General features: G+C 38.0%; 1 protein-coding gene across 18 annotated transcripts in view; it reads left to right on the plus strand.

The window, feature by feature from the left end:
• The window catches only part of LOC311628225 (disks large homolog 2), a gene marked incomplete at its 3' end in the record, with an annotated part of 1,110,130 nt that overhangs the window by 764,673 nt on the left and 324,185 nt on the right, over positions 1-21,272 (plus strand). For all 18 annotated transcript variants that reach the window (XM_084895257.1, XM_084895256.1, XM_084895260.1 and 15 more), the window contains one exon: positions 16,046-16,202. In XM_084895257.1, coding sequence (XP_084751383.1) covers positions 16,046-16,202 — 157 coding nt within the window. The remainder of the gene's footprint in view (positions 1-16,045; positions 16,203-21,272) is intronic.

Below are 21,272 nucleotides of genomic sequence, written 5' to 3' on the forward strand. Positions count from 1 at the left end.
TGAAATTGTTACCAAGGTTTTTGGGAAGTCTTGCTATTTGAATACCCACGCGCCTGGTGATAGCTACCCTTTATGAATATTATTAGCCTTGTACTTCAAATCCAGCTTCTAAAGTGACAAGCAGAATAAAATAAATTTTTTAAAGGGCAGTGTAAAAAATAAATAAATAACATAAAGTGACAGCAGTCAGGGGGAGTGGATCAGCCCCCTTTTCCTCGCTCAGCAGGTTATGCTCACAGCTGCCTGTACATCGGCACATAGAGTCCCTACCAGAATGCACTAGCTTTCTCTGGCTGCCATAACAAATTATAACAAGCCACGTGACTTAAACAGCAGAATCTATTGTCTCACAGTCCTGGAGGCTAGAGATGTTTGAAATCAAGGTGTTGGCAAGGTCATGCTCCCTCTGACACCTGTAGGGAAGAATCCTTCCTTGCCTCTTTCTAATTCTGGTGGTTTGATAGCCATTTTGGATATTTCTTGGCTTGCAATTCACACATGACTCCTATCTCTGCCTCCATGTTTACATGGTATTCTCCTTGTGTGAGGGATGAAATGATTGTATTTGTTTTATAAGAAATTTTCCCCAACAGCATCATGAGGAGGGAGTACAGAGGCGCGTGACTATTAGGAGGACCCTAGTGAGGAATCCCTGGCAGGCCCAGGTGTGAGATTCTGTAGGCCTGAAACAAAGCAACAATGCTAGGGTGATTGGAGAGCCATTTCTCAGGTAAATTGATTGCATGAATTCGGTGATTGAAGTGCTAGACGAGCACTAGAGAGGCAATGTAGAAGTTTCTGATTGCAAGATTAGACACACAGCATTAACTGGATAAGAAATAAAAGAGAAATTTTAATCTGAGAAGATAATGAGTTCCTTGTTAGGCAGGTAAATAGAAGTTTGGAGTAGAGGAGGCTGTGATCTGGTCTGAAGATATAAATTAGTGACTCACCAATAAGGAAAGGATAAGAACATCCATTTATTGTCCAGCTGGCAGCTCAGTGGTTGAGCATTGACCCATGAACCAGGACATCATGGTTTGATTCCTGGACAGGGCACAGGCTCGGATTGTGGGCTTGATCCCCAGTAGCAGGTGTACAGGAGGCAGCTGATCCATGATTTTCTCTCATCTTTGATGTTTCGATCTCTCTCTTCCTCTCCCTTCTTCTTGGAATCAATTTTAAAAAGAATGTCCATTTATTAATTCATTTAATAAATAATATCAGGCCCTTACTATGTGTCATGCACTATGCCAGGAGCCAGAAACACAATGTATTCCCACTGTTATGGAAATGACAGTCTAGTGGGAGATAGGCAACAAAGAAACAAAATATTCTTGTCATGAGGAAGACATAAGGGAGGCAGTGTTAAAAAATAATGGAGTAGGGGACTAGTTCAGATGGTGTGGTCAGACAGTACCATTTATACTGAAACCTAAAGGAAGAAGAGCTGTTCTGCAGGAAAGAGATAGAGGAAAGGAGTGAGAGGAGAAGACAGCCAGGGATACAATTTTTGGAAACACCATATATGAAGAGCAAGACAATAAGGGGACCCCTTCCAGGAGACTAAAAAGGAACAGACAGAGGTAAGAGAAGAGAAGAAAAAAAAAACTATTCTCTTTGATAAAAGAGAAAGGGATTCTCTAACTGTGCTGTCTACTACAGTAGCCATTAGATACACATTAAATAAAATGCAAAATTAAATTTCTCAGTCACACTAACCACATTTCAAGTGCTTAATAACACATGTAGCCACTGTATTGGACAACACAAGCGTTCAATATTGCCATCATCACCAAAAGTTCTAATGTCAGGTCAGGGTTGATGTACCAGTAGAAGAAAGTATATATGTCAAAGCTGAAGACAGGGCAAGTTTGGAGGGAAACTGTAGGGCCATTCCTGTTCTTTCTCTTCTCCTCAAGGTGAGTCCTAAATCTGTGTTGAATCATCAAATGGAGTTGTGGTTTTAGAATGGGAAAACTCCCTTTTCTGGTTTTTCATTAAATAAATGTATATAAGGCTAGAGTTGGAAGGAGTGATAGCAATTCCCTTTACTGTATTCACCACTCCCTCTCTCCTACAGCATGGGAACTGTCACCCTGAGAGGCGGTTTCCAAGGATACCCGGGGCTTCACGTTAGAGTTGAGACTTCCAACAGGTTTCAGTCTAAATGTTTTTCCCACAATAATGTGGATGCATCCAAATCAGAGTTAAGGAAAGACCTGTAAACTTGAAACCAATGACTCTTAGTTTATTTCATTCAAGCCATTTCCCCCATAGCACACTAACTGCAGAGAGTTTGAGTATTTAGTAATTAATTGGAAATTCATAGAGCTCTATTGCACAAGATAATTTAAGTAATTCTTTAGGAAGAATATGCAAGGTGTGTTTTTTCCCCCCTCTAATCCCATTATAAAATATTAGTTTAGCTTATACCTGGCTTTTATAAAGTTTTCAAACAATATTTTACCAATCGTGAAAGCTTGAGGACAAATGTGCAACTATAAAAAAAAATGTAACTGTCAAATGCTTGTGGTTTTAATAAGGTTGCTAAAATTATTTATTTCATAACTAACTGCTCTTTAAAAATTCAAAATGCAACAGGAAGCAGAAGCAAATACCTGTCATTATGGATGGAATATATAATTTAATAGGAAAGTTTTCAGCCAAAACATTCTGAAATAAAGGAAAACAAGATTGGTGATTCTATTTTCTTTGACTTTGGAGATGAGATGATGAATACAAGCTATGATTATGAAAAGTGAGAGCAATACTTAACTGTTTCCTTATTTGTCTTTTGGAGGAACTTAGTCAAGAGCAAATTGAGATGAATCATGGCTATCATTTTTGATATGTGAGTAAGGAAAAACTCCAAATATTTCAAAATCAAACTAATCACGACTAGATTAATACAAATCTATAGTTGATTTATATTTATATAGTTTATTTATACTTTTTTATTTGATTTATTTTACCAAAAATATTGTATGTTCGCAAACATGTAACTAATTCTGAGATTTCGTCCAGAGAGAAGAGCTAAGAGAGACTTTTTTTATATACAAAGGTTGCAGACTGCATTTTGGCAATTAAAGCTAATGGTATTTGTTACAGCCTCAACCAAAGCCCCTTGCTCTGCAGCAGGGATGTCGGTGGAGACCGTTAGAATGTAACGTGTACTTCAGCTCCCTGCAGACAAACTTGGGAGGTTGTAGAAACAGCACATTATGACACACACTTAGGCTCACAAACAGAGGTTGCTACTTGCACTGAGTCTCCCCTGGGGGCAGAAACATTCAGTGCCTTCCCATGTCCAAATATAAACTTGGAATTCCTTAGCTTGGAGTCTATGTTCCTTCCCCATCTGTTTTGGTCTTTTCATTTTTCTTGACACACACCCTGCACTCCATTCAAGCTGTGAAACTCCCTGTTCTCCAAACACATCTTGTATTTGCTCCCCTCTGGCCCTGGGTTCATGCCACCTACTGAAATACCACCTACTTTCCTTTCCACCTAACCAGTTTCCACCCATCCATCAAGATCTAACTCAGATTCTGTCTTCTCCATGACTTAATTTTTTTTTTCTTTAAAATGGAAATTTCTCACTCTTCATAGCAATCATTTGGTACTTGGCATATGTGCATATGTGGTCTTGCATTGTTTGTTTATTATTTTGTGTATGTCTATTTGTTTTCCAATGGCCATATTTGCCTAAAGGGGAAAGAAGTGTTAGCACTTATTGAACACTTGCTGTGATTCTAGTACTTTATGTATTATTTCAATCCATCCTCACTGTGTCTTAAGATAGACATTACTGTTCACAATTTATAGCTGAAAAATAAGACATCAAAAAATTCCAACAAGGTTAGTCAGCTATTAATTGATATGATCTCTCTAGTTCCAATGTCCTACCTAGTATTTCCTGATATCACAGAACATCTTTCTATTCCTAATAGAGTTCTTTTTATCTCGCAAAGTACCAATCACAGTATATTTACTATATACTCAATATCTGTGTTGTGACCATTTTGCTATAGTCAGCCTATTCCCTACTGCATAAAGTCTAGAGCATAGATCCTCCTTTGTAATGCCAGATTTCCTGTGTATTATCTTATCATGTCCTCATAACAGCAGTTCAACAAAACCACTTTATCTTTGTGTATCTATGCAATGTCCAATAATCTGCTTCAATGATTATTGGACTAATTGATGAAATTAATGATTTGAATATGAATATTAAATACTACAGTTTTCTGAGGCATTATGTTTTATAGATATAAGACATCAGTCACAATCAATCAGCAGTTTTGAAGCCTTCTGTGATTGGCCCCTAAGCCGCCACCTTCTTCAACATGTACTACTATTCATCTGCTTACCCTGCTGAAATGGCTCTTTCATCTCCTATTACTGTTCTTTTCCTCAGCAGCATTGTTCATATCACTGCAGTTGCATTTATAGAGAAATAAAGATGAGAGAGCCCAGAGAAACTAGCTGGCCCTTTTTGTATGACCTCATTTGCTAACAGTCCCTTATTGGGTTATCGAAATACTAGAGGAGGGTCTTAGGTCTGAAACTCAATTTTTGTCAGTGTATCCAAGGATAATTAAGCTCAGATGCCGTAATGCTAAGATACCAATTTACAATGGGAAATATATCTGCCCACAATAACAGACTGTGCTAATTAGTACATCCACTCCCATTAGCAAAGGCACTGTGGAAAACCATGATTTAATTAGCAGGTGGCTTGATGAGCCTGAACTCTGAGAGAGGGAAATCAGCCAACCAGATGACCTTTATGGCTTCTGTCACTGAGGTAGGATGGCCAGTTGAACCTATCTCATGAGTTGTCCCAACCAACAAGCACATCCCTATCAGCAGCCTGGAGCTGGGCTGGTGAGTACCTCCACCGCACAGTGCTGGAGATACCTTGGCGCCCAGGAAAACTCTCCCTCCCTCTTTTCTTTTCCCAATTTGTCAAGTTTTATGAATTCTATTTCTAAAGTTAAACTTCTTTCACATTTAAATATTCTTTGTTTAACATGACTTGAGCCAAAGTCAGATCAGATATGTATCTTTGACATTGTTGAGGGGCTAATATTTTTGCTTTAACCTTTTATTTAAGGTACAGCTTTTCAGGGTCCTGATTTCGACATGGGTCTTTGATCTGACCTCCACCTCTGGGCCCACAGGGTCCTGTTCTTCATGCCACTATCTATTCTGGACACTGGAATACTATCTCTTTGCTGCCTGTAGAAACTCTTTAATCCACTGCAAGTCCCAGGACTGGCTTTCTTCTCTGAACTTGTATTTCCACTTTACTTTCAGCCACTGAAGAACTCTCTCAGTGATGTGCAAGCTTAGCCAGTCATTTAATAGTAGTTGTAAGTATCCTATTCAGAAGTTTAGCTGCTCTGTAATGAAAGGGGATTTTAGGACATCTAATCTGCCAAATGGCTAGAAATAGAAACTCAATGTATACTTTCCTTTAATACTTTTTTGCTTTCCTAATGCTTTTAACTCATTGTCTTAACTGAATAGTATCACTCCCCCATAAGGCAAACATAATTCCTTGCCAAGTTATTGCCCAAACAAGGAACTTGTCCCACAAAGAGCATTATTGGGTTCTCACAAATCCCTAGAGATTGAATTAGAATTCGGTATCATTTCTTCCAAACTCTCACTTGTATTTCCTATTTATGTAATATATTTTGTGTTTTGGTGTGTCTCTCATAAGCTCAGCCTGTACAAGGTCCCAAAATTACAAGAACACATGAACCATAGTCTGTATCTTTGAGGATCACACTGATTAACGGACTGATAAATAAAGTTATTCAGAACAAGAAAGACAACAATAGTGGTATGACCAGTGAAAAGACAATGCGTTTTCAAAAAAGAAGTATTCAGGCCCTAGCTGGTTTTGCACAGTGGACAAAGTCTCAGCATGCAGACCGAAGGGCCCTGGGTTCCATTCAGGTCAAGGGCACATGCTTGAGTTGCAAACTCAATCCCCAGTAGGAGGCGTGCAGGAGGCAGTTAATCAATGATTTTTCTCTCATCATTGATGTTTCTATCTCTCCCTCTTCCTTCCCCTCTAAAATCATTTTTGTTTTTTGGGTTTTTTTAAAAGGTATTAAAAAAAATAAGAAGTATTCAGTCTGTCTAGAGGCAGGAGTGCATGGGGCAGCAAAGAGAAGGAGACAGCACCCATTGTTAGTCTTGGAGTCCAAATAGAAGTTCATTAGATAGGTGAGGACAGAAGGAGAAAATCATCATTTTAATCAAAGGAAACAGCCTGAGAAAAGACATTAAGACAAGGAACAACCTGATATGAGGAGCTGTGGTTGGAAACTTTATGTGTCTGGAACATGGGGTGCCAGGGAGCACGGGGAAGTTAAGCATTGGCGAAGTAGGTGAAAGTCAAATTATGAGGAGCTTTGAATGCCATGCTAGAAGTTTACATTGAGTATATATTGAGATTCTATTTCTAGCCATTTGGCAGATTTATTCTGAGGGCATAGAGATCTCTGGAAGGCTTTAGAGCAGGAAAGTAGCATAATCAGACGTATATTTTAGAAAGACTACTAGACACATTTTCATAGCTTACTTCCCATTGCAATGCACAGCCTCTCACCATGGATGTTTGGGGAGTTGACCAGAGGTTCAAAGCTCAAGGAACATCCCACTAATGGCCATGAGAAAGCCTTCAGATTTAAGTAGTCACTTCCCTTTTTAAATCTTGACCTCTCTTTAAGCCATCTGGTTTGAAAAGACAGGATTAGCCCATAGCATCCTGCTTCTGAAAACATCCCAACCTGCTTAGAGCATCCTCTGAGACTCCCGCTAAACAAGATTATGCTGCAGCAGATCTGCTACAGCTGGGAGCAAGGCAGGCTGGCATCTCTCCAGTTGTTCAGCATCCAAGGGTTTTATAATTATAAAGCCTTTTTACATCACATTAGAAAGAAAAATAAAACTGCTTAAATGAGTGTAACAAATTTCATCTACGTGATAAATAAAAGAAAACCTTTTTTAGAGGAAGACTGGTTGCTCTTTGCTGTTGGCTACTTTAGCTTATTGTACACATGTTTCTGGATGAGTCCCACACCTGGGCTTTTATAACTGTTCACATCTGGCTCCTCTCACCCCAGGCTCTGTAATCTTTGTATTCACAGTGCCTGACACAAAGTAGATACTTTATAGAGGCTGTGTATTGACAGGTTGGATAGATGAATAAAATACGTTTTAAGTAGATACAATAGATGAATTGGTGGGTTTGTTTTTTTTCGTTTTGTTTTAAAATCTTCATTGTTGAAAGTATTACATATGTCCTCCTTTCCCCCCATTGACCCCTTCTAGCCACCCCTCACTCCTGCCCCCACCCCAGGCCTTCACCACCCTGTTGTCCATATTCATGGGTTATGCATTCAAGTTCTTTAGTTGATCTTCCCACCCACCACACCTTCCCTTTAATATTCTACAGTCTGTTCCATGCTTCTATGTCTCTGGATCTATTTCATTCATCAGTTTATTTTATTCATTAGGTTCCACATTTGAATGAGATCGTGTGATACTTGTCTTTCTCTAACTGACTTACTTCACTTAGTATAATATCCTCCAGGTCCCTCCATGCTGTCTCAAAGGATAAGAAATCCCTAATTTTTACTGCTTCATGGTAGTCCATGGTGTAAATATACCACAGCCTTTTTTTTTTTTTAACTCATCTACTGATGGGCATTTGGGCTGTTGTTTTCTAAAATCATATTCTGAGTAACCAGTTTCCATCTTCTATAAAATCCATACTTAAAATCTAATATGAAAATTGAAATTAGTAGATAGTACCTGCTAGTAGTGGATACAAATTATATGATCCCTACTCCCTAATTGATCACTGTAGCTCGAGAAGGAGACAAGTAAACTAATTGTGTAATAAGGATTATGATAGAGAGAATGCTGGAAGAGGCACTACACCAGACTAGAATGGGGAGATTAAGGAGAGTGTCAGGGATGGCTTCCATAAAATCATGATCTTTGAACTCCATCCTTAATGAAGAGTGAGAGTTAGAATTTTGTTCCACAATCTATGTGTTATGATGTATAATAATGACTAGTAATGAACCCCTAAATCACCTGAATCCTGGATGATAAATAACAGTAAATTGGAGCCCAAATCATTTCAATAATAAAGCTATTGCAGTTCTTTATAAACTGGTGAAGTGCACTCATTTATTCAGTCATCATGTGTTTATTAAGTAGTCTTCTAGGTGTATTGGGGATACCTAGAAGATATGAGGATACCTTATTTTCAATAGATTATAATCTCACCAGAGGCTACAATGATTTCACACACAAAACAGTTCATGGAAATGTAGGGCATTAATATTTACCAGACCCAAAGTCATTGGCCCAGGCAATAAACATGCAGAAGTGAGAGATGTAGCTCAAAATATGTGGGATGGGCCATTATGAAGAAAGTGGGCCTTGAGCAGTCTAATATAAAAGGGGGGAAATAAGACAAGTGGGTGGGAGAGAAAAAGGGGATAAGATCAAGGAACCTAATATTACAGATGAGAAAACTTGAACAGGAAGAACAGAGGTGGTACGGAGAATGGAATACTAAATCAAGTTAAAATTACAGAGACCTACCATGAACCAAGTGCCATGCTGAGCACCATGGAGGAGGCAAACATGAAAGTGACATCAAATAATGCTACCAGAGTGCCCACAGCACAGAGGCTCACTGGCATTCTCTAGCTGGATCCATTACTGACATGTTGGGTTCCAGCACCATACCTTTATTTATTTATTTTTTATCATTGTCAACTTAAAATTCTGGAAAATTCACATAAAAATCTAGATTCCTCCCATATCTTTAGAAATTGAAGAATCTGGCAATACTAGTTCCTAGTCAAAGAAATGATCCAGAGTTGAGCAGAAGCAACCCTTTAAATGGAATATATTCCCCAATTTGCTACCATCCATACTCAGCCTGCTTCATTCATTAGTGTTATCAGTCCTATCCCTGAGGACTTCAGATACCATTTTTGGTTAAAATCTGCAAAAAAGGCTCTGGCTCATGTGACTCAAATGGTTGGGCTTTGTTCCATGCACCAAAAGGTTACCAGTTCAGCTGAGACAGGTTTGGCTCAATGCATAGAGCGTCGGCTTGGGGACTGAAGGGACCCGGGTTCGATTCTGGTCAAGGGCATGTACCTTGGTTGCGGGCATATCCCCAGTAGGGGGTATGCAAGAGACAGCTGATCGATGACTCTCTCTCATCGATGTTTCTTGCTTTCTATCTCTCTCCCTTCCTCTCTGTACAAAATCAATAAAATATATTAAAAAAAAAAAAAAAAAAAAAAAAGGTTACCGGTTCAATTCCTGGTCAGGGCACATGCCCAGGTTGCAGGCTCCATCCCTGGTGGGAAACATGCAGGAAGCAGCCAATTGATGTTTCACTCTCACGTCAATGTTTCTCTCTCTCACTCTCCTATTCTCTGTCTCTCCCTTCCTCTCTCTCTAAAACTAAATTTAAAAACCGTCTTTTAAAAATCTAGCAAAAAGGAACAATATTTGCATAAATAATTATACAGTCAGCCCTCTGCATTCACAAATTCTGCATCCACAGATCTAACCAAACTTGCCCAGTTGGTTGAATCTGTGGATGTGGAACCTGCAGCTACCTGTGGATAATTTGAAGTAAAGAGCAAATTGAGATCTAAATCTTTGTGGGAGTTCATTCATTCATTTAATAATTATTTTCTGAATTATTGTTATTTGTCAGTCCTCTTATTATAATTGGGGAAATGCTGGTGCCTGGGTTCCCAAAGTTGACAGATTATTGAGACACACACAAGAGCAAATAATCACTGCACTGTGTGATAAATACCACAATAAAGTTATGTGGACAAGACACAATGTGTCCCCAAGGAGCAAGTGATCACCTGTGCCTGGGGAGTCAGAGAAGCAGCACTTGAGCTGAGTTTTAGGATGGCTTAAGCCAAGGAATGGACGTATGGAGCAACATGTCAAACTCAGGGGTTTGATGTGATTGGAGTATAGGATGGCTGGAGATATTTAAACAGGAAACTAAGAAAATCAGATATGCATTTCAATAGATATAATATGTTTGGAACATTGAAACTGGAATCGAAGACATTTCAATTAGGATGCTATCCTAAGAGTGTAGGCTTGAAATAGAGGGGACAGATAGGTTGGAGTGGATATCATGACATTCAGAGAGAGACTAATGCAAGGAAACATAGGATAAAATATTAAAGTTCGTGGTTCAAATGATGGAAGCTAGGGGAAGTTAAAATGAATCTGTGAGTGTCACTAATTCTGGAAACTATATTTTATAAATACTAGAGGCCCAGTGCATGAAACTCATGTACAGGTAGGGTCCCTAGGCCTGGCTGGCAATCAGGACTGATCTGTGGGGCAACCAGTGGAGCGATCAGGGAGGGGGGGAGGCCCCCACCTTGACCAGCCTGGCACTGCCCACTTGCTGGCCTAGCCCTCCCTCTGTGGGGTGATCAGCAGTGTAATCGAGGGGCCCCTGCTGGCACCCTCCTTGACTGGCCAGGGGTCTGGGAGCTGGGGGAAGCTCCTGTGTTGAGCATCTGCCCCTTGGTGGTCAGAGCATGTCATAGCAACCAAACGTTCCATCCATGGTTCTGCTGTTTGGTCAATTTGCATATTAGGCTTTTATTATATAGGATATTGTATTCCTTTTTAAAATTTCAGGTCTTCCTCTGGATTATATAAAATACACTTTAGTTTAGTTTTTTAAATTTTTATTAAGTTCTCTCTCCACTTAATGGACAAAACATTTTACTTGTGGTAAAGAGACAAGCTCTGTCAAAACAATGAGGTACCACTGCACTCCTTTTTCAATGGTCAAATCTAGAACACTGACTCCAGGAGCTGGCGAGAAACTCACTCATTGCTGGTGGGAATACAAACTGGGACAGCCACTTTGGAAGACAGTCTGGGAGTTTCTCATAAAACTAAACTAGATCATTTAATAAGATCATATTCTTACTATATGATCTAGCAATCATGCTTCTTGGCATTTACCCAAAGAAGTTGAAAAAAATCACATCTTCACAAAAGCCTGCACGTCAATGTTTATAGCAGCTTCATTCATAACTGCTCAAACTTGGAAATAACCAAGATGTCCTTTGGGAGGTGAGTGGATAAGTCAACTGTGACACATCCAGACAATGGAATATTGTTCAGGGACAAAAAGAAATGACCTATCAAACCATGAAAAAACATGAAGGGACCTTAAATTCCTATTACTGAATGAAAGAAGCCAATCTGAAAATCACACATACTGTGTGATTCCAGCCATAAGGCATTCTGGAAAAAAGCAAAACTATGAAGACAATAAAAAGATTAGTAGTCACAGGGGGTTGTATGAAGAGGGAGATGAATACATGAAGCACAGGGAATTTTTTAGGACAGTGAAACTATTTTTTTAATATATTTTATTGATTTTTTACAAAGAGGAAGGAAGAGGGATAGAGAGTTAGAAACATCAATGAGAGAGAAACATCGATCAGCTGCCTCCTGCACACCCCTCACTGGGGATGTGTCCATAGCCAAGGTACATGCCCTTAACCAGAATCGAACCTGGGACCTTTCAGTCTGCAGGCCAATGTTCTATCCACTGAGCCAAACCGGTTTCGGCATGAAACTATTTTGTATGGCCCTATAATGGTGGATACATGGCATTGTACAGTTGTCCAACGCCATAGAATGTATGACACAAGAGTGAACCCTATGGACTTTGGGTGATAATGATGTGTCCTGTAGGTTCAACAATTGCAACAAATGTACCACTCTTGTGGGGGATGTTGATAATGGGTAGAGGGTTATACATGTGTGAAAGCAGAGGCTATACGGGAAATCTCTGTACCTTCCTCTGATACTATGAACCTAAAACTGCTCTGAAAAATAAATATTAAAATAATCAAAATAGGAACTAGCTCTAGTATTTATTAACTATATGTCTAAGCTCAACTAGCATAGACAAGTTGGCTTATCTAAGTATTAATAAAATAAAACCTCTAATACTTCACAGGGTTTTTATTTTCTAACAGGAAAAAATAAATTAAAAAATTAAAATAACACTTTAATATAATCAGTCCTCAGTATAAGGAATTTAAATTAGAAAAAGTAAATCATTTGGAGTGTGCTTAGGACATTATATTTACATATTTTACAGATTTACTTCTTTGTTATTTCTCCCCATTATTAAAATAAGCATCATAATTTACTACAATATAAGATTATATATTTTTTTAATTTAAATCTCACAACTTAAGAAAATTTCAAATAATTGAGTGTAAAGACTTGTTCAGATCATTTGATTAAATGAGGTCCAGCTAAAATATATAAAACCTACGTCACTCAATAGTGACATGCTTTATGCCAGTACAAATAGGAAGCAATATATCAAAGTGCTGAGGTCACTAATAAAATAGCCCACATAAGTAACAGAGAAGTTATGAGGAATGAGGTTTCACAATGTTCTTTTTTGTTTTCTAAATATATATTTCAGAGAGGAAGGGAGGGAGGGAAGAAGGAAGGGAAAGAGAGATAATTAGCAATGATGAGAGAAAATCATTGATTAGCTGCCTCCTGCATACCCCTACACTGGATTGAGCCCACAACCCAGGCATATGCCCTGACCGGGAATTGAACCATGACCTCCTGGTCCATAGGTCAATGCTCAACCACTGAGCCACACTGGCCAGGCCACAATGCTCTTTTAAAGCTGTATTCTTTCTGCAGAGAGTCCCTGAATAGTAAGTATGTAAGGATAATTCTTACTTCCAAAGAAATGATAGTCTTTCCCATTTTTCTAGTACCATAAAACTTTCACTTTCCCATTTTTGATAGAAGCATCAGTACAAGATACTTCACTTACTTCTTAACTTTGCAAGAAGTGTACATGAGGTGCAACTGATAGTTTTTTGTCTGAGAAACATGAGAGAGAGGTGAGATGATGGCACACTATAGAATAAATGCCGCTCTAAAGAGGACCCTGCTCTAGCCAATGGTTGCTATGCGAAGAGTTTGAGAGTCAGTGTTGATAGGATGTCTGATTTCATAAAAGCCATAAATCCATACTTTAGGCAATTTTTTTCTAATTTTAAAAATAAGCAACTAATTCAAAAATTTGTAAACACAGATTAAACCTTCAGCTTGCTGATTTGCAACCTCTGAAATAGATCATGCTCTAGACTCAGAGATTTTGAGTCAGAATCTGTGTAGTAATCTTACCTTTCCAACTTAAAAAACAGTAAAATCTTGGGCAAGCATTTCATTCACTAATTTAAAAAGTTGTAATAATGTCTTCATCAGGTTGATGATTTTTCTTAAGATTTTATATAAAAATTTTTAAACACAAATAAAAGTTTGAAGACTTTTACTACAATGCACAACCTAGATTCCACTATGAACATGTGACTACACCTACTGTACAGGTTACCTATCCATCTATTAATAAACCATCCATCTTTCTTTTGGATTAGTTTCAAAGCAGTTACAGACATCAGTGAACCTTCTCCTAATGACTGCTTTGAGGAATAAATGGGATGATGCACAGAAAGCATCAAGCACAATGTCTAACACATGGATAAACATTGAAGTCATAATAGCCCCCTTCTCTATACTAGTATCTACTAGTATGTTTACTACTACGTATAGCTTGAATCTCATTGGATTCACTAAGAGTGTTTTTTATACAGGAAAAGGTAAATTTCTATAGTAACTATTCATCAAAACCTTGTTGACCCCTATCCTCAAATTGTGTTCAGATTCAGACTTCTGGCTCCAGCCAAAATAGAATATTCCCATATCTTTCTAATTTTAACCTCTTAATTAAAAATAAAGTTAGCCCAGCTCAGTGGTTAGGCATCAACCTATGAATCAGCAAATCATGGTTCCATTCCTGGTCAGGGCACATGCCCAGGTAATGGGCTTGATCCCCAGTTGGAGGACATATGGGAGGCAGCCGATCAATGATTTTCTCTCATCATTGATCTCTCTCTCTCTCTCTCTCTCTCTCTCTCTCTCTCTCTCTCTCTCTCTCTGTTTCCCTTCCTCTTTGAAATCAATAAAAATATATTTAAAAAAAAAAAAAAAACATTAAAAAAAAAAAAGAAGAAGAAGAAGAGCTTGCTCCTAAACCAAAAGCCTGGGGTAAGGGTGGGCTAATAGAATAGGGAAACTTTTGATAATAGTTGCCCAACTCCAGCCAAACACCAAAGGGAAAAGTATCCCCTGATCCTTACAGTGCTAGTACACTATACAATAGCTAGAGTTCTGACCCCGCCAGAGACAGCCTGGAGAGGCAGTTATGAGATGCCCCCACCCCCTCCACTGGATGGTGTGATAAGCCAAACAGAGCTGAACTTGCACCCCCATCAGGCAGCAGAGAGGCAGAACTAGGTGGTGTGAAGGTATTCCTAGATGAGATTAACATCTGAATTAGTATATGGACTGAAGTAGATTGCCCTGTTTAATTTGCGTGACCCCAACCAACGCATAGAGGGCCTGAATAGAACAAAAAAAAAGCATATTACTAAGAAATATTCTGTTTCTCTTTCTCACTGTCTTTGAGCTGGGACATTGCTTTCCTGACTTCAGACTGGGACTTGAACTGAAACTTCCATCATCAGCTCCCTTGGGGCTCCAACTTGCCTCCTGTAGATCCTGGGACTTTTAAGCATCCATGGTTGCATGAGCCAATTCCAATAAAATCCCTTATATCTCCTATTGGTTCTGTTTCTCGGAAAACCCTTACTCGTGCAGTCCTACTAACCACAAGAAGCTGAAGAAGCTGGATTCTGCCAACAGCCTGAATGATATGGAAGTGGGCTTTCCCCAAGCTTCCCAATAGAGCTTGGCCCGGCTGACACACTGATATGGCCTTGTGAAATTCCAAAAAGATGACTTAGACAAGCAATCAGATTTCTGACTTATAGGGTTCGTTCAGAAAGCAACCAATCAATGTGTTTATCTCACATTGATGTTTCTGTCTTTCCCCCTCTCTCCCACCCTCTCTAAAAATCAATGGGAAAATATCCTGAGGTGAGGCTTAACAACAAAACAAAAATAACAAAAGGCACATTGGTCAAACCGAAGGCTTGCAGACTACATTTCTTAAAACTACTTACTTAGAAAATAGAACTAGATGCCTTCTATGATCCCTTACAATCTTATATTCCATAATTTTCTGTCATCTCCACAATCTCAGTGAACTGTCAGCTCAAAATATGATCTTTTATCTTTTTATTGATGACCTCAAATCTGCATGTAAGGACCCAAGTTCTATCCTTTGTGTCCGACTGCTTCTAAACATCTCCACATGGATGCGCCAACATTACCTGAAACTGAAACTTGTAAAAATCACATTCATCTTGGGCTTCACTACCTTTCCCCTTTTGTGATTTATTTAAATGATCTTCCTCCCCTCCTCCCTCAACATCTGGGTCCTTGTCCATCACCATTGTTTAGGCTGTCACTGCCTGGAACCTGGATCATTTGGTCAGCATCCTAACTGATTTTCCTGCCTCCCATCTTAATTATTCTTGGTACCTCAACATCTTCCAACAAGTCCCTACTACCTACAGAGTAAATTTTAATGAACTCTGTAAGATCTTTCATGTCTGGCCTAGTCAGTCTAGTTTCTTGCTCCCCAAGTTTTCTCTCTCTTTTTGGATACATCCATCCTACCAAGCACTATTTGGTGTGCAATTCAAAAACAGACATTTTAAACAATGGTAGAGTGAAAGTAAGGCTAGTTTAAGGAAATGTTTTGGAATTAAGAAATGGCTTTGCATAGTATTTTGGCACTTATTTCAGTGAGGAATTCAATACTTTCCCTGATAATAACATCTTTCTTGATGTGCAGCTCTGTCTTACTTTGGGAAGCGAAGTAAGTGAATTGCTGGTATCTCCTATCTCAGTGAAAGTAAAAGCCCTCTAAGTCTTGTTCGGATCACCTACGAGCTGTGTTCTCTGCTTGTTCCTGCAGGGAGCCCCGCAAGGTGGTGCTGCACAAAGGCTCCACCGGCCTGGGCTTCAACATTGTGGGCGGGGAAGACGGAGAAGGTATTTTTGTGTCCTTCATTCTGGCCGGTGGACCAGCAGACCTGAGTGGAGAGCTCCAGAGAGGAGATCAGATCCTATCAGTGAGTATTTCTCTCTAATCTTCATTCCCACCATTCAAGGGGGGGAAAAAAATGACTTTCAATTATGGCTCCAAAAGCATCTTAATGACAAAAGAAAATGATGAGAGCATTATGGCTTCAGGTGCATGTTACAGTTTAAATGGTGTTCAGGTGCTTGATGTTTGTTTCTTCCTTAGATACAGGTAAAGGGGCTAGTGTTTTTATTTGGATTTTCTTAGAATATGTGCATCCAATTGAACATTGAGAAACATGCCTCTTTAAGGTAAGTATATTTTTAATGCTTTTTTTTTTTTTTTTTTTTTTTACAAATCCAGGATTCTATTCTAAAAACTGCACCTTTATAATATGTATAGTATTGTGCATACATCTATGCAAGAAAACACATAACATAATGCTATCCACAATTTGGTGATATTGATAAGTGTCAGCATCACCATTTACCTAAATGCAAGAATTTCTAACAACAAGTTATTGAACACTCATTATTTACCAAGAATATTATGAAAATAATTTTTAATTCTCACAATTACCCAGAAAGGTATTGCCCCATGTTCAGATGAAGAGAATAAGGTTCAGAGAGGTTAAATAACTTGTCAAAGTTTATGTAACTTGAGAGAGTCAAGGGTTTAAACATTCAGCTCTAATACCCATTACATCTTCCCTCTCTCCTTTGCCACTTTCTTCGTTTCTTTTCTTTCTCTTTCCTTTCTTCCTCCTTTCTTCTCCACGTCCTTTCTTTTACTCAAATATTTAATGACTGCTTCTTTCCACTACATTAAGCTATCTCCCTGGTACAAGCTTTATGATAGGCAGTTAAATCCATTGTAAGTATTTATGTCTACACTGAAATGTTGGTACTCATGTAATTAATAATCAGGAATTACATAAGAAGGAGCCTACTTCTTATGACTGAGGTTATGGTTCATAACTCAGTGAAGCACTCAGTATGGTTTTTTATCATGTACTTAGAAAAAATTGCTTTTGTTTTATAGTTATAGCTTATAGCTAGAATTTTCTAAGCAACCTTATATTTGTTAGCCGTTATTCCATCCTCCCGCCCAAACACACACATAACTTACCTATATAACATAGTCAGCTGACCTGAGCAAAGTGTTCAGTGATCTTGCCTTATGTGTCATACAGTTCTCCCACACATGTGTACCTTTGTTTAGTCATCAGCTAGCAGGTGTCTGGGAGGATTGAGTATGGAAGGAATAAGGAAATTATATTGTTCTATCATCCAAGAGCTGAACAACACCCCTTCAACTACTTCTCCCATCTATTTCTTCTATACTTAAATGATATATAAGATATAATGATAAGCTTTAATATTCATTATTAAACCTTAATGCCTATATTAATTTACATCTTTCTTTCTGTACTAAGTGGAAAAAGCTCCATGAAAGCAAATTCTCTATGGTATATGAGTTTGTATCCTTGACATTTAGCAAAGTGCCTGGTGCTTAGCAGTCTCTCAAAAAAATGTTTATTGAATGAAAAGGTTTTGAATAAATATAATGATGCTTTAAAAAGTCACTGTAGCCTGAGAGATGAACTCTAAAATTCTATCTAGGACATACTAATATATCCTTATTTTCCTGGCTCAAAATCTGTAGAATGAGAATCCACTTATCCTTTTATTACAGTCAGCATTCACATCATCATAGTGTGTTCCCAGATACAAAGCATTTTCACATGCATTAATTTGGAGGATCTTAAAAGAAATTCTAAGGATCAAGAAAGGTTATTGTTACTCTCACTTTCTACATCAGGGAAAGGGGATTGGGAAAGGCTACATGATTTGTTCAAAACTCTGCAGCTCCTGAATGTGATGTTGAACTCAAAATGAGGTCTTCTGACCCCAAATCAGTGTGTCTTTTTTCTCCCTACAACACAATCTCTCTTCAAAACCTGTCAATGGTTTCGTTCAGCCCTTCTTAGTACACACTGCTCTGTGTACACACTGCTCTGTGTACACAACACACTCAGGAGAACACAGAACTAGACAGAGCTAATATTTAATTGGTACTTTTGAGTCAGTCAACTATTTTAACTAATTTAACTTTATAACAAACATCCCCATGTCTTAGTATGCTCATTTTAATAATGAAGAAAACTGAGGCACAGAGATGTCCTTAGACTACTCAACTCTGTTTAAATGAGAAATCCCTTAAGCTGTGGGTTTTATTCATTTTAATCTCAATGATGTGGTAGAAAAAGGGATGAGCTAATAATCTTCTTATGGCTCATTAAAGAAAACTCACAAGTATTTCTACTTTCAAAAGTAGTTGTACTCATTTAAATATTATGGCCAGGACCACATAAGACAACCAATTGGAATTATATAGTCTTTTTAGAGATATAGTTCACAGAACAAAGCAATCTCTGAGGTTCAGATATATCTTTTTATATGTACAATATTTGTAAGAAATAGTTCAATGATGAAACTGTTACCTGCCCTTTTGTAAGTAGAAAGGAAGAGGAGACAGTTCTCCTTTTCAATTTTGTGGAAATTATTTAAACTGTGGCTGGACAGCAGCTAGTTTCAAGGCTTTGTATTGGAATTTCATTGGTTCACACTTTGAGAAGAGAATAAACAGGTTTGAGAAGCTCAAACATTACAATGTGAAAATAAAACTGTCAGAATGGAATGATTAACAATGAAATGTGTAGGAAGAATATTCTGCATCTATACACTGGACATATCAGGACAAGATATGCCTTCCTGGAAAATACAAGAATAAAAACTATGAATAGTAATCAACTTAAATAAAAATTCAATACATATTGCTAGGTCATATAAGGTTAATTGCAAACAAGTTATGCTAACAGTAATGTAATATAGAGAAGAAAAATAGAATCCCCTGGGAAGAGAACTGGAAGGTAGGTCTCTACTCTCAATTAGTCTTTATGGAGAAGAGACTTATATAATAGGCAATTACCTTTCTGATCAGGAGCATAATGTCCATTTCTATTTTCCAGAAGTATTTTCCCACACAAATTATAGAATCTTCCTAGTTTATTTATTTTACTAATGGCTTAACTATGTGTCAGGTTCTGAGATAAATATCCTCAAAATGTTAACAGCCTAAAAGCAGATATGTCAATATAGCTAATATGTGCATGAGTACAGATAAAAATAGAAGAGATGATAGATAGAGATAGAGATAGAGATAGGGATAGGGATAGGGATAGGGATAGGGATAGGGATAGGGATAGAGATAGAGATAGAGATAGAGATAGAGATAGAGATAGAGATAGAGATAGAGATAGGGATAGAGATGATAGAGATAGATAGATAGAGATAGAGATAGAGATAGAGATAGAGATAGAGATAGAGATAGAGATAGAGATAGAGATAGAGATAGAGATAGAGATAGAGATGTGTGGATATAGCATACTGAGGAAAGAGAAGAAACAAAATGCTTAGCATTTCATATTTCTACTAACAACTCTGCACTAAGAATGTGCCAGATGCTTTTTTAAAGAGTGCCAGGTAACCTTGTATAAAGAGGACCTCTAGAGGTAGTTTGAGCCATTTCTTCTTTGGGACAGAGCTTGGACTAGATCCGCATTTCCCAAAATATGAAACAGCAGGATTGCATTAGAGTGCTATTAAGAGAAAGGGTACCCTGGTACCAAGTTTCTTCACTGAAAAACTTCTCAATCACATCTGTTACCAGTGTTCATTGGGAATCTCCTTAGAGGCAGATAAAGTTTATAATTCCTCTCAAACAGATATGACCACCAAACCCTCACTAAGGAGCACCTCTCAGGACACCAGCAGTGGGAAATGTTTTATTTGTATAGTTCCCCTAACAGACTGTTTTCCTACAGGGTAGTCGGCATACTTGTCTCTAAAGAAAAGACAATCAACTGTCAAACAATAAGGACAAATATGTAATACCTTAATCAATAAAGAAATTTTAAAAAATTAAGAAGGGAAAAAATAAATAGATTAATTAAATAAAGAACTACTATGCTGCATGAAGAGTTACATGCATACTATGTAATTTTGTATTGATGTTTAAGCAATTTAAAAAATTTATTGATTGTTGAGAGAGAGAGATTTGTTCTTCCACATGTTTATGCATTCTTTGGTTGATTGGTGTATTGTACCCTGACCAGGGATCAATTCCACAAACTTAGAGTATCAGGACAATGTTCTAACCAACTGAGCTATCTGGCCAGGTCTATAAAATAAAGAAAGAAAGAAAGAAAGAAAGAAAGAAAGAAAGAAAGAAAGAAAGAAAGAAAGAAAGAAAGAAAGAAAGAAAGAAAGAAAGAAAGAAAGAAAGAAAAATAAAGAAAAGGCAATCAGCTTTCTACTCTGTTAAGATTATGGGTGCCATCTAGTGTTCATGTATTGTCAGAGATGGAGCTTCCACCCTCCCTTGTAGAGTTTTATCCCACAAGCTCCCGCCTGCCAGAGCTAAGGAACTAAAGTAGCTAAAATACTGAGAGATAAATAAATTATCGCCGGAGGCTACTACATTCCTGGCTTGTATTGTGAGTGATCTTTTCTGTCTAAATTCTCCTTTGTGTATTCTGATTCTCAGGGGTTTGTTGTAGAAAGCCTAATCCAATCATTGAACCTTTTTCTAGCTAGAGGCATTCATGAAGGAGAGTTTAGGGCATTCAGCATGCAGTCGGGTTAACTGTTAACTAGTTCAGTTGTCTCCTCAGGCTTCCTTCCTGCAGAGGGAAAGATAGAAAAGCTTCTGTTATTATTTGTGTCAGTGCTTTGATATGTGGGGAAATGTGGAGCAGAGCACATAGAGGTAATACCCCTGTAAGGAAATTCTTCCCTTTCTCACCAAGCAATTTTATTTATTTTTTCATCCCACAAGAAGCCATACTTTAACGATAGAAACAGTACAAATTTCAAACCAAGTTCCAGTGGCTCTTTTGAAACACACACAAAACATATCCTCCTTTTTGATGTTTACATTGTTAATTCCATAATAGCATTTACAATATCATTACTGTTGTTCTCAGACTACTTTTGCTTTGACACATTTGCTTGTGACATGACCAATTCTATGTCTTTAACTTCCACACCTGTTTCAT

Source organism: Pipistrellus hanaki (genome assembly GCF_964339955.1).
Source record: "Pipistrellus hanaki genome assembly, chromosome: 9".
Classification (NCBI taxonomy): domain Eukaryota; kingdom Metazoa; phylum Chordata; class Mammalia; order Chiroptera; family Vespertilionidae; genus Pipistrellus; species Pipistrellus hanaki.